At 48.3% G+C, this 14268-nt stretch overlaps 2 protein-coding genes across 3 annotated transcripts in view; one reads left to right on the top strand and one right to left on the bottom strand.

The window, feature by feature from the left end:
* The window catches only part of supt7l (SPT7 like, STAGA complex subunit gamma), a 34238-nt gene extending 33444 nt beyond the window's left edge, over positions 1-794 (bottom strand). For both annotated transcript variants that reach the window (XM_055636357.1, XM_055636358.1), the window contains exon 1: positions 173-794. The gene's annotated coding sequence lies outside the window, so the exon portion shown is untranslated. The remainder of the gene's footprint in view (positions 1-172) is intronic.
* A 969-nt stretch (positions 795-1763) lies between these two features.
* slc4a1ap (solute carrier family 4 member 1 adaptor protein) overlaps positions 1764-14268 on the top strand; it is a 187891-nt gene continuing 175386 nt past the window's right edge. Inside the window, exon 1 of the mRNA XM_055636349.1 lies at positions 1764-1859. Coding sequence (XP_055492324.1) covers positions 1814-1859 — 46 coding nt within the window. The 5' untranslated portion in view covers positions 1764-1813. The remainder of the gene's footprint in view (positions 1860-14268) is intronic.

Below are 14268 nucleotides of genomic sequence, written 5' to 3'. Positions count from 1 at the left end.
AAAAGTCATTAGTTCGATATAAAACACTATGGAAACAATGAAAATTTGCATCACATACTTCTCTATTCTAATTAAATAGTAATCACTTCACAGACAGACAAATGGACCAATTTTCCTCACCATTATTTTATGAACTAGTCTGCTAAGATATCAGGGTCGATGTGCTCCTTACCTCACTCTAAGCGGGGTTTGATTGCAATCGCATTGCTCCTCTTCGCCTCAGGCACACCACTTTTCACAAACTTTCTCACTGCCTTTATTCCTTCTCCACTCGTGGTGTAGGCCTCACTCCTTTTCCCTCCGCCTCGCACTCGTGGCCCTCCTTTTCACTCCCTTGCCCTCCTCCCTCTCACACCATCACAACCTTCACCTGCTCACCATCCTCATTTGCCCCTGCTCCCTCTCCTTTCTTAGCAATTCCCTCCCCCTATCTGTCTCCTCCCTCAAACGTCTGTCATTCCCTCGCTCACTCCCCTCCCTCTTTCTTTCACTCTCCTCTCTCTCTTTCCTACTCTTCTTCCTCTGCTCACTCACTCACTCCTCCCTAACTCTTTCTCCTCTCACTCTTCCCTCTCTCCCTCAATTTATTTCACTCTCCTCCCTTTCACTCACTCTCTCTCTCTCTTCTCACTCCCTCTTTCTCCTACTCTCACACCCTCTCACTCTTTCTCCTCCCTTTCCACTACCTCTCTTCTCTCCCCCTCCTTTTCCACTTCTATTTTCCTCTCCGTCCTTCTCTCCCCTCTATCCTACTCTCCCTGTTCTCTTCCCTCTCTATTCTTCCCCCCTCCTCCCTCTTTTCCTCCTCCCTTTCCACCCTTCTCCTCTCCTCTCCCTCTTTCTCTCCTCTCTTTCTTCTCCCTCCCTCTTTCTCCTCTACCTCTTTCTTCTCTCTCCCTCTTTCTCCTCTCTCCCTCTCCTCTTCTCCCTCTTTCTCCTCTTCTCCCTCCCTTTCTTCTCCCCTCCCTCTTTCTCCTCTTCTCCCTCTTTCTCCCCTCCCTCTTTCCTACTCTTTCTCCTCTCCCTCTTTCTTCTCTTCTCCTCCCTCTTTCTCGCCCCTCCCTCTTTCTCCCCTACCTCTCCTCTCCTCTCCTCCTCCTCTCCCTCTCCCTCTTTCTCCTCTCCCTCCTCTTTTCTTCTCCCTCTTTCTCCCCTCCTCCTCCCCTCTTTCTCGCCACTCTCCTCTTCTCCCCCTCCTCTCCTCCTCTCCTCCTCCTCCTCTCCCTCTCCCTCTCTTCTCCTCCTCCTCTCCTCTTTCTCCCCTCCCTCTCCTCTCTCCTCTCCCTCCTCTCTCCTCTCCTCCTCTCCTTCTCTCTCCTCCTCCTCTAGGCCGCCCCTGATGACGCCGGCCCGGGCCCAGCGGTTCTCCCCTTTTCTTCCTCCCCCGGAAACTCCATCCCTCTCTCTCTCTCTCTCTCCTCCCGCCGCCGCCCAGCACAACGAAGATCTTATAGCGGATCTTTGCTGCACAATACAGCCAACCCCTCCCTCACCCTCGCCACCACCAGCCTCGCTGTCCCGGGGCTGCGACGGTCGCGGGTTCGAGTCCCGCTCGGCGACAATAAGCCGGTCGTGAGGGAGAAGTTCCTCCCGGGTGAAAGTCACCGCTGGGGCATCGCTTTAAACACCTGCAAAAGGGAGGGGGGGACTCGGGCATCGCCGGGAACCTGGAGGGAGTCTCGTTGTTAAAAAGAAACAACAAAAATCATCCAGTGCAAACAATAAAATCGCCCACATCTCAGCGCGGAACCTTTGTCGCGGGGCCGGGGGCCGGGGGCGGGTGGGGAAGGCGGTTGGAGCCGGACGCGTTGCCATGGCGGAGGCTCGAGCCCAGGCCGCATCGCCAGCGCCAGCGCCAGGTGAGGAGCTCACAGCGACAACACTCACTCACACTCCCTCACTCACTCGCTCTCATCACAGGCGGCTGGCGGCCCTCACTCTCCTCCTCGCCTCACATCCCCTCTCCTTTCTACTCTCCCCTCCCTTCCCTGTACCCTCCCCCTTTCTCTTCCCCCCTCCCTCTCTCTCCTCCCTCCCCCCCCCCCCTACCTCTCCCCTCCCCCCCCCCATCACTCTCCCTCTTTTTCCTCCATCCTCTCCCCCTCTTCCCTGTCCTCCCCTTTACCCCCTCTCCTCTCTCCTCCCCCCCCCCCCTCCACACCCCCCCCCCTCCCCTCCCCCTACCTCTCCCTACCCCCCTACCCTCCCTCCCTCCCCCTCCCCCTCCCCATCCTCTCCCTCTTCTCTCCCTCTTCTCTCCTCCCTCTCTCTCTCCTCCCTCTTCTCTCCTCCCTCTTCTCTCCTCCCTCTTTCCTCCATCTCTCCCTCCATCCTCTCCCCTCCATCCCTCCATCCTCCTCCCCCCTCCTCCTACCTTTCCCCCCTCTCCCCTCTGTGAAACTAAATGCTGGAGAAAGTGGGATAATGTGGAACTAATGTGCAGGGTGATCGCTGGTTGGCGAGGACTCGGTGGGCCAAAGTGCCTGTTTGCCTGCTGCATCTCAAACTAATCTATACTAAATAGCCCTTTAATCAGCTAGAGTGCGGTCCTGACCGACCACCTACCTGATTGCAAACCTTTGAATTATCTTTATCGGATGTTATATCTGCACTGTCTGTTGAACCCTATATCTGTGGATGGCTTGATTGTAATCATGTATGGTATTTTCTTTGACAGGATAGCACGCAAACAAAAGCTTTTCACTGCACCTCGATACACACGTGACAATAATAAACTAAATTACATTAAAAAAACTAAAAAAGAGCGGCAAAATAACAGGGTTTAGCTTTATTATTGATACGTGTATCGAGGTACATTGAAAAGCTCCGGGCATTTTTCTCTGGTAAGGAGTCCTTGCCACCCAGTGACGACAATTTTCATCCCCAACATTCCTCCTCCCTGTGGATTTCAGCCCCCCTACTCCCTCTGAGCCTTTTTATTTCCGACTGCCAGCGTGACATCAACTATATTGACTTCTCCACTCCCCTGACCCACTCCAATCTCACTGCCTCTGAACACATGGCCCTCTGCTCACTCAGCAACAATCCCAACATTGGTATTAAGCCTTCTGACAAGGGAGATGCTGCTGTAGTTGGTAGGAAGGAACTGCGGATGCTGGTTTAAGCCGAACATAGGCACTGGAGTAACTCAGCAGGTCAGGCAGCATCTCTGGAGAAAAGGAATAGGTGACGTTTCGGGTCAAGACCCCCCTTCAGACTGAGAGTCAGGGGAAAGGCAAACGAGAGATACCGAACAAAATGAATTAAAGATATACAAAAAATATATTGATGTAGCCTGTTCTACGCTAAAGCCAGGCGCCTGTTCTCTGACATCTCCTCACACCTTCCCCTTGACTATAGCCAAAACGTAAACATCCAGAAACATTCACTTTAAACCTTGCATTTGTGTGGCGCCTCTTCTCCCTCGAGGTCTCAAGCCCTCTGGTTCCTCCTTGAACAGAGACCCAACCAAGTTCCCTCTACCAACATTCTCCTCCGTCTGGTGGAACCTGTCCTCGCCTTTAATAACTTTTCTTTCATCACCCCTCTCTTTCTCCAAGTCAAAGTTGAAGCCATGGGCACTGGCGGGGGCCCCAGCTATGCCTGCCATTTTGTCTGTTACATCGAACAGTCCTTGTTTGAAACATACACTGACATCATCCACCAACTCTTTCTCCACTACATTGACGACTGCCCCCTACACCCATGCAGAACTCGTTGATTTCAATAACTTTACCACCAACTTCCACCTTGTCCTCAAATTCACAGATTATCTCTGACACCTCTCCACTTTCTTGATCTCTCTTTCCCTATCACAGGCTATGAACTGAGGTCTACTACAAATCTCCCACAGTTATCTGCACTACACTACCTCCTGCCCTGCCTCTTGCAACGACGCTATCGCCTACTTTCAATTTCTCCGTCTCCATGGCATCTCATCCCAATATGAGACTTTCCATTCTAGATGTCCAATATCCCCTCGTTCTTTAGTAAATATGATTTTCCCCACTACTGTCATAGATGGATCCCTCACCTGAGTTTCCACTGTGTGCTGTAGCTCTGCTCTTGCTTCCCCTCCCCCCAATGCTAGTTCCCCTGGTCCTCACCTTTCACCCCACCAGCATCCACATCAAAACCATCATCCTCTGACACTTCCATCACCTTAAACTTGATCCCACCACCAGTCACATCTTCCCACCTCCACCCCTTTCCACCTTCCGCAGGGCCTGCTCCCCCTACAATTCCATGGTGCACTCACCCCTTTCCACCTAAACCACTCCGGCCCTTGCTACTTTCCCCTGCAACCATAGGAAATGTATTGGCTGTCCCTTATGCCTCTTCCATCAAACCCATCCTGGCACCCCAGGAGTCCTTTCACGAGAAAAAGAGGTTCACGTACACCTCCTCTAATCTCCTCTACTACATCCAGTGTTCCCAGTGTGGCCTTCTGTACATCGGCAGGACCAAGCGTAGACTACGCGAATGTTTTGCCAAATACTTGTGCTTGACCCGCCAAGGCCTGCTGGATCTCCCGGTTGCTAACTATTTTAACTCATCTTCTGATTCCCACACTGATCTTTCTATCCTGGGCCTCCTCCATTGCCAGAGTGAGGCCACACGCAATCTGGAGGGACAGCACCTCGTATTCGCTTGGGGAGCTTACACCCCAATGATATGAACATTCAATTCTCCCTTGGTCTTACCTGTTCTCTGTTTTCATCTCTGACTTTTGCCAAACATTTGCGTATCAAAAAATCCTCCTCACCCTTATCAACCTATTCCCCGCCAGGCTTTGTCCTGCCCCTCCTTTCTGCTCCCCTCCCCCCCGATCAGTCTGAAGTGTCTCGACCCAAAACATCATCTATCTTGAATTGAATTGAATTGAATACATTTTATTAGCCGAGTATGTATACATACAAGGAATTTGCCTTGGTGCTTTGCTCGCATGTAACAACACGATATACAGTAGACAATTAAAAATAGAACATTATAATTTAAACATGTGAAGAATGAAATAAAATACCAGAGCAAAAGGAGGCTACAGACTTTTGGCTGTTGAGTAGAACTACAGCTCGTGGAAAAAAAACTGTTTTTATGTCTAGCTGTGGCGGCTTTGACAGTCCGGAGTCGCCTTCCAGAGGGAAGTGATTCAAAGAGTTTGTGGCTAGGGTGAGAGGGGTCAGAGATTATCTTACCTGCTCGCTTCCTGGCCCTTGCAGTGTACAGTTCGTCAATGGGGGGAAGGTTGCAGCCAATAACCTTCTCAGCTGATCAGATGATTCGCTGCAGCCTGCGAATGTCGTGCTCGGTGGTTGAGCCAAACCAGACCATGTTGGAGAAGGTGAAGGCAGACTCTATGATGGCCGTATAGAATTGGACCATCATTGCCTGTGGCAGATTGCGTTTTCTCAGCTGCCGCAGGAAGTACATCCTCTGTTGGGCCTTTTTGACTGTGGAGTCTGTAAATGTCTTAACAGACACAGGTCTGGAGTTTAAATCATCTTTAATCACATGGTGCAATAGAGCGGTACAGCAGGTTGTTAGCTCATTGCTACCGCTGGTATAACTAACGTAACATAGGAAATGGATGTTAATATAAAGTATATAGTAAGGTGGAGTTAGTGGTACAACACTACTCTGATTGGTTCACATGCAATAACCAATCTACATCCTTCCCCGTGGAGAGAAAGGTTGTTGTGACAGGTCGCCTCAATATGTCAAGGTAGGATCGCTGGCCAGCTGCAGTTTTAAAATGTCAAATGCCTGTTGGTGTTGCTGGTACCAGGTCCATTTAGTGCAGCCTCAGTGGTGAACTGAGTTCACTGAGATAGGGTATGAACTTTCCCAGATAGTTCACAATACCCAGAAATCATTGGAGGCTGTGTACGTTAACAGGGGCAGGCATTTTGAGGATAGCTGCAACTTTCTTCGGGTCTGGCTTCAGACCGTTGCGAGTGAATACGTGTCCGACATAGGTGACCTCTGGAACGCGGAACTTGCACTTGTTGGGGTTGAACTTTAGGTTAATCTCACGTGCCCTGTCCAGAGTCTGCTTGAGATTGTGGTCGTGCTCCACTATGTCTTTGCCATACACCAGGGTGTCATCTACAATGATGGCACATGGGAAGCCTGTGAACAACTGTTCCATGGTTCTCTGAAAAACTTCGCTAGCCGAATTTATACCAAATGTCATTCAGAGAAATTTGAACCTGCCAAATGGTGTGCCAAACGTGGTGAGGTTCGAGGACAAGTTATCTAGAGGTATCTGCCAGAACGAGCTTTTTGCGTCTAGCATGGAAATCACTGTTGCGCGACCGATTTAGGCCACAACGTCTTCAGCAGTTCTCATCGGATAATGTGGGCACTTGATGGCAGTGTTTAGGTCTCTTGGATTAATGCACACCCGCAGCTCATCTTTGTCTTTCTTTTGCGTGACAACCATGGTGGAGACCCAGTCTGTGGGGTCACTGACCTCAGCCAGCAGACCCATGGAAACCATATTTCTAAGTTCAGTCTCGATTCTATCACGCGTGTATGTGGCATACACTGGGGACGGTGGACAGCTGGGTCAATGGTGGGGTCAATGGCGATTTTATAAGTCACAGGAAGCTTGCCCAGCTTGTCGTTGAAGAGGTCAGGGTAGTTTCGAATCCGATCCTCAGATATAAGTAACTTGTGAACGGAGTGATCGAAAGAGACCAGCCCAAGGTCCTGGCACGCATGGATGCCCAGTAATGTCACAGAGTCCGATCTTAGGATATAAAAATTCCGATTTCTTGTGGTATTTTCCAATACACTTTTAAAGCTAGTTCTTCCAAGAGGTTGGAGGACCTCCCCCCCATAAGCATGTAAGGTAGAGCTGTCTCTAGTCAAGGTCTCATTATTTCTTATCTTGTTGTAGAACCTTCAGGGACATGACATTCATGCGTGCCCCGGATCCAATTTGGACTGCACAGGCTTGTTGTTAATTTGCATGGACACAGAGGGATCCAAAAGCTTACCAGCTGTGTGAAGGAGAGTGTGAACAGTAGACTCTTCATATGAGCTAATTGAATCGTCCTCGTGGGCAGCTTCAAGCTGGTCCTGGGAGTCTGAAAATGTTTGGTCTTGTTGCAGCAGGTGCAGATTAGATGCCGAGCTAGAATTGCGGTTCCCATGGGACCTGCAGCAAGCGGCGAAATGGTTCAGCTTCTTGCAGATGGTAGCCTCCCATTTAAGGTCCCTGAACATGATGAATCCAAGGAACTTAAATGACACCACAGATGTGACTGTGGTGATGTTTATGATGAGTGAGAGGAGGGATGGGGGAGCTCTCCTAAAGTTTCCAATCAATCCACTGTCTTAAGAGCACTGAGCTTGAGGTTGTTGCAATGGCACCAGGACGCCAGCTGTGTCACTTTCCTGTTTGTAGGCAGATTCCTCCCCATCCTGGATCAGTCCAATCAGGGTTGTGTCGTCCGCAAACTTGAGAAGCTTGACAGAGGTGTTTGTGGAGGTGCAGTCATTGGTGTGTAGAGGAGTGGGGAGAGTACGCAGCCTTGCGGTGCTCCTATGCTGAGGGTCAGCGGGTCCAAGATGTGCTTTCCCAGCCTCACATGCTGCTTCCTGTCCGTCAGGAAGTTGCTGATGCACTGACAGAGGGGTTCAGGCACAGTCAACTGGAAGAGTTTGGAGTGTAGTAGCTCTGGCACAATGGTGTTGAACGCAGAGCTAAAATCAACAAAAAAAGTACTGCATAGGTCCCCTGGTGGTCTAGGTGCTGCAGGATGAAGTGCAGGCCTAAGTTGGCTGCATCTTCATGATTACAGAGGTCAGAACGACAGGCCCGTAATCATTAAGACCAGTAATCCTTAGCTTTTTGGGTACAGGAACAATTGTGGAGACTTTGAAGCAGGCATGGACTACAGGTTTGCAGGGACTGGTTGAAAATGACTGTGTAGACTGGTGACAGTTGTTCAGCACAGAGCTTGAGAGTTGAGGGGGGGGGATGAACTGCAGCTGCTGGTTTGAATCGAACATAGAGCAGTTTACTCTAACCGAAACGTCATCTATTCCTTATCTCCAGAGATGCTGCCTGACCCGCTGAGTTATTGCAGCACGTCATCTATCCATGTTCTCCAGAGATGCTGCCTGACCCGCTGAGATAGTCCAGCACCTTGTGTTGTTGGACTATATCATCAGACAATACCATGCAAAATACAATCGTCAAACTCAAGTACGATAGATAAAGCAAAGGGAAAGATAGAGAGTGCAGAACATCGAACCTGGGTCTCTGGTGTTGTAAGGCAGCAACTCTACCACCGTTCTACCCCAATCTCGTGTCCATAGAATCTTCATGCTTTGATCCAACCTTTGAATTGTCTCTTAATTGTAGAATCCCTACTTCTGTTCCTTACACCGGTTTCCAATGTAAAACACAGAGTGTCTTTCATTCTCCGTGTCTTTTGTTCTCATCCAGCATCTGCAGTTCCTTATGTCTACCAGTTCTTAAAGGGAAAGCTCTCAAGATAATCACAGTATATATCTTGCCCTGCAAATGAAGATAGACATAAAATGCGTGAATGACTCGGAGGGTCAGCATCCCTGGAGAAAATGGACAGGTGACGCTTTAGGTCAGGGCCCTTCTCCAGACCCAGACTTTGCCTTGTAACTGACCAGCTGACAACAGTGTAAATATGCCTGCTGATCACAGTGCCTTCAGTTGACAAGGAGGTGACCCGTATATTGCTGGTAACTGCCCGGTTTGGCGGGACTGTCATATGTTGCTAGAATAGAGCGGCTGGGCTTGTATACACTGGAATTTAGAATAAGAGGGGATCTTATTGAAACATGTAAGATTATTAAGGGATTGGACCCGTTAGAGGCAGGAAACATGTTCCCGATGTCGAGGGGAGTCCAGAACCAGGGGGCACAGTTTAAGAATAAGGGATAGGCCATTTCGAACGGAGGTGAGGAAAAACATTTTCTCCCAGAGGGTTGTGAATTTGTGGAATTCTCTGCCACAGAAGGCAGTGGAGGTAAATTCCCCGGATGCTTTCAAGAGAGAGTTACATAGAGCTCTTAAAGATAGCGGAGTCAAGGGATATGGGGAGAAGGCTGGAACGGGGTACTGATTGTGGATGATCAGCCATGATCACAGCTGGCTTGAAGGGCCAAATGACCTACTCCTGCACCTATTGTCTTTGTAGGTTGACAGTAAATTCAACGCACCTGACTGCATCTCTGTGCTGTTTGTTTTCAATGCATGGGTGGTCCTCTACTAGGACTCTTCTACTCCACTGTCCCCATTACCTCTGAGGCAAATCAAGACTACATGTCAGGAATTACCTCCTCAAGGAACCTGCACAGGCATATTATATCCTTTATCAGATGCCATCTAAAATCGAGATTTGCTGAGGCCAGTTATCAGGCAACTGAATCATCCTACCACAACCACAGTTGTCCAGAACTACTATCTACCTCATTGGAGACCCTCGGAACTGTCTTTGATCGGATTTTACTAGACTTTATCTTACACTGAACATTATTCACGTTAATCCCTTATCATGTATCTGTACACTGAATGGCTCGATTGTAATCATGTATTGTCTTTCCGCTCACTGGTTAGCATGCAACGAAAGCTTTTCACTGTACCTCGGTACACGTGGCAATAAACTGAACTAAACTAAACTAAAGTGGGAGAGTCTAGGACTAGAGATCATGGCCTCAGAATTAAAGGACGTTCTTTTAGGAAGGATACGAGGAGACATTTCTTTAGTCAGTGGGTGGTGAATCTGTGGAATTCTTTGCCACAGAAGGCTGTGGAGGACAAGTCAGTGGATATTCTTAAGGCAGAGATAGATGGAATTTTGATTAGTACAGGTGTCAGAGGTAATGGGGAGAAGGCAGGAGAATGGGGTTAGGAGGGAGAGATAGATCAGCCATGGTTGAATGGCGGAATAGACTTTATTGGTCCGAATGGCCTAATTCTACTCCTATCCCTTATGACCTTATGATAAACTAAAGATGACTTCCTTAACCAGCCACAGCAGGGTCTTCACATCATCAAGTCTTCTGACCTCAAGCACAGACATGGCCTTCTGTCCACCAAAAACGTAGCGTCTACTTCACTCCGCCTTATAAAGGGATATGCCCCATTTCCATCTCTGTGAGCTTGCTTTTCATCTCACCTTAGGGTAATTTTCTGAGAGTAAACTGCTCTGAGAGTGATTTTCTGAGAGTAAACTTGGATCGCCCTTTGGAGCTCCGGAGCGTTGGGCCTGCTGCTCCAACATCGAGGAGCTGTGGTTTGCGGAGCTCCCTGAGCGAGCGGCGCTGACTACAACATTGCGGAGTCCTGGGGCACTTTGTCGAGGGCCGCCAGCGTGAATCTCCGCACGGCGCGGCCTGGGGGTGTCGGGAGCTGCGGACTGTGGTAGGAAGCGGCCGATTCGGAGGTCCAAGCCGCTGAGGTTGGCCTCCAGTCCCGATGTCGGAGTTCCAACATCCCGGCGAGCGGGCCTGAGTGACGGTATGCCAGTAGCGGCGACTGCGGAGGGCTCCGGAGGCCCCGACCACGGGTGAATATCAAGGATGACTGACTTTGGTGCCTTCCCTCACAGTGGGAAACTTTAGATTCTGCTGTGTGGGGATGTTTTATGTTGAACTCTATCGTGTGTTGTGTTCTTTATTTTATTGTATGGCTGTATGGTGATCACATTTCACTGTGCCAACTGGCACATGTGACAAATAAATGTATCTTGTATCTTGTAAGGATTGCATGTTGCAGCTTTTAGCTGGTACCTTTAGATAGACACAAAATGCTTGAGTAACTCAGCGGAACAAGCAACGACCCTGTCGTCGACAACTGAAAAAAACTGAAGACAATTCAGTCGCCGGTACTGTCGTCGGTTGACGTAGGTTGACGTAGGTAGTTGCCAATGGAATTCACCAAAGTCAGCACCCGGCGCCAACCAACGTCACCTGGCTACAACCTACGTCTGCACCTACGACAGAAGAAGACAAGCTACGTCAAGCCCACAGTCACCAAAAAGTTTTGAACATTTCAAAATCCAGCAGCGACAAGAAAAACGTTACGACTCTTTAGGCGACCTGAGGAGACTACTCACGAGGAGATTACTCACGACCATATAGGCGTTAACCCGGGACCATTCATTGCGTATATCCGTGTCTTATTAGTCTTCCTGAAAAGCTTCGCCTCATATTTTTCAGGATTAAGTTCCGTCTGACATTGGTTTTCCTTTCTTGCCATCTCATCAATATCATTCGAGTTTCGACTGGGCTTTTTACTATCTTAACTAATGGTGCATCCTGCATTGACATCTAGATTACTCATGTGTGTAGCACACTGTAAGGGCCCCAGTTTGCTACTTGCTCTATGCCACTGTTCATCGGTTTCCAATTGTGCAAGTAACCCATGACCATCTTTCTTTGTTTCCAAACATGAAGCTGCTTTCGGATCTTGCTGTTTGAAATAGTGCCATCTGAAGGTGACCCCATTCAAAAAGTGGTCCAGGTCTGACAGTGGGGCAGCCTAGATCAGAACATCATAGGGCATAGGAGCAGAATTAGGCCATTTTGCCCATTGGGGCAGCACAAAGGCGCAGCGGTAGAGTTTCTCCCTCACAACACCAGAGACGCGGGTTCGATCCAGACTGTGGGTGACGTCTGTATGGAGTTTGTACGTTCTCCCCGTGACCTGCGTGGGTTTTCTCCGGGTGCTCCGATTTCCTCCCACACTCCAAAGACGTACAGGTTTGTAGGTTAATTGGCTTGATAAAACTGTAAATTATCACTAGTGTGTGTAGGATAGTGTTAGTGTACGGGCCGCGCTGACTCGGTGGGCCGAAGGGCCTGTTTCCTCACTGGATCTCTGAACTTAAAAAAACCCTACTCTGCTCTGCCAGTCATTGATCTCTTCTTCCCTCTCAAGCCCATTCTCCTGTTTCCATGCTGTATCTCTAAACTAAAAGAAACTAAACTCAATTAACTCTGCTCTGCCAGTCATTCAAGGCTGATCTATTTTTCCTTCTCTACCCTAGTCTCCTGCCTTCTCCCCAGAACCATTGTACCTTTACTAATCAAGAATCTGTTCATCTCTGCTTTTAAAATACCCAATGACTTGGCCTCCATGGAATTCCACAGATTCATCACACTCTGGCAAAGAAATTCCTCCTCGTATCCATTCTAAAAGTTTGTAGATTTTTTCGGCGCATGTCGTAGAAGTACGTTCATTTTTGTTTGGAGATACATCTTGAGAGAATAAGATCATAATTGATAGGAGTACAATTAGGCTATTCGGCCCATCAAGTCTACGCCGCTATTCAATCGTGGCTGATATATCTCTCCCCCATAACCCCAATCTCCTGCCTTCTCCCCGTAACCTCTGATAAATTGCATCAGACTTTGGGGGAGTTCTACAAATAATGCCACAGATATCGAGCATGCAGTAGGATCTTCAGAATAATATTGCATTGTTTGTGGCATTTCCTTGCTTCTTCATTGAAACGCCGACCAATATGTTTTCAGGTCTTCTGAGTGTGACTTTGTGGGTGGTGGTGTGGATCAAGAAGGCAATGCAGTGACGCGATATGTATTTCTGTCTAATTCAGTCAATGACTTCACGATACTTTATTGTCACATGTACCTGGGTACAGTGAAAGGCTTTATTTTGCGTACATCCTGGTAAATCATACAGTAGACCTCAGCTAGGCATTGCACAAGTGTCGCCACGTTTTAGTGCTGACAAAGTTATAAAAGATCACCAAACTTTCCTAGTAATTTACTGTGTACCCCCCCCCCCCTATATATCTCTATATGAGGGAAATAAGCTGGTAATCTACCAAAAAAAGAGTGCAATTTCGATCATTATCACGTACACCGAGGTACAGTGGAAAGTTTATTTGCGGGAGGAATTAATTTTGGTCAGGCAGCACTTGTGGAGGGATGTGGACAGTTGACATTGTGGATGGAAACCCTTCATTTCAGCAGGTGGGGGAGATAAGGAGAGAGATGGCAACAAAGACTGGGAGATGATAAATGCCGAACAAAAGGCTAGAGAAACCAAGAACTACAGATGCTGGTTCGTACACAAAAGGACACAAAGTGCCGGAGTATCTCAATGGGTCAGACAGCATCTCTGGAGAAAATGCATTGGTGACGTTTTGGGTTGAGGCCCTTCAGATTCTGGAATCTGATAGGAACGGAGAGTGAAGAATGGGACGGAATGAGGGTGTTGCTTGAAAAGGAGGGGGGAGTGAGCAGCTGGATATTGGGGGGATGGAGGGAATCGACTGGGTGAAGTGTTGCGTAGGGCAGGTAAAAGAAACAGGATGATAGAGGGCTCTGGGACATGAGGTGTGAGAGATGAGAGTGTGAGAGAGGGCCAGGTAAATGGGAGGAGAGAGAGAAAGGGACAAAGTGGTTGTGGATTACCTGAAATAAGAGTATTCAATGTTGGATTACCCATGGAACAGCACCTCATCATCTCTAGTAGTTGAACTGCCCAAGGAACAGCACCTCGATGGACCGAATGCCCTAATTATCTTCTTATATCTTATCTTCTGCCTGTTTAAACCATGATTAATCATATTTGCTGACATTTGGATGTTGCTCTTTAATATATATGAATATGTTACTAATGAATTAATATGAGCCATGCCATAATTTGATCAGTACTGTTGGATTTTTATTTGTTTCTAGTAAATTTCACTGCTGAATGAAATTAGTTTAATCCTATTCATGTGCTTCGTAGACATAGGTTAAAAACTGAAAAAATAACTATTACGTTCCTGTGTCATGAGATGATTGGTTATGGAAGTAGAAAGTTGTTGCTTTGGAAAGATAGGATATTATCTGAGTGTGAAGCTGGCATGGAGTGTATCGTGTAAGAAAAAACTGCAGTTGCTGGTTTACATCGGAGGTAGACACAAAATGCTGGAGTAACTCAGCGGGTGAGGCAGCATCTCTGGAGAGAAGGAATGGGCGACGTTTCGGGTCGAGACCCTTCTCCAGACTGATGTCAGGGGAGGGGGCGGGACAAACATAGAATGTATTTGTAGACAGAAAGACTAGAGGGGGAACTGGGAAGGGGATGGGGATGGAGAGAGGGAAAGCAAGGGCTATCTGAGGTTAGAGAAGTCAATGTTCATACCGCTGGGGTGTAAACGACCCAAGCGAAATATGAGTTGCTGTTCCTCCAATTTGCGCTGGGCCTCACTCTGACAATGGAGGAGGCCCAGGACAGAAAGGTCAGATTGGGAATGGGAG

The sequence above is a fragment of the Leucoraja erinacea genome, chromosome 5 (assembly GCF_028641065.1).
Source record: "Leucoraja erinacea ecotype New England chromosome 5, Leri_hhj_1, whole genome shotgun sequence".
Taxonomy (NCBI): Eukaryota; Metazoa; Chordata; class Chondrichthyes; order Rajiformes; family Rajidae; genus Leucoraja; species Leucoraja erinaceus.
This window is presented reverse-complemented; position numbering and strand designations above follow the sequence as displayed.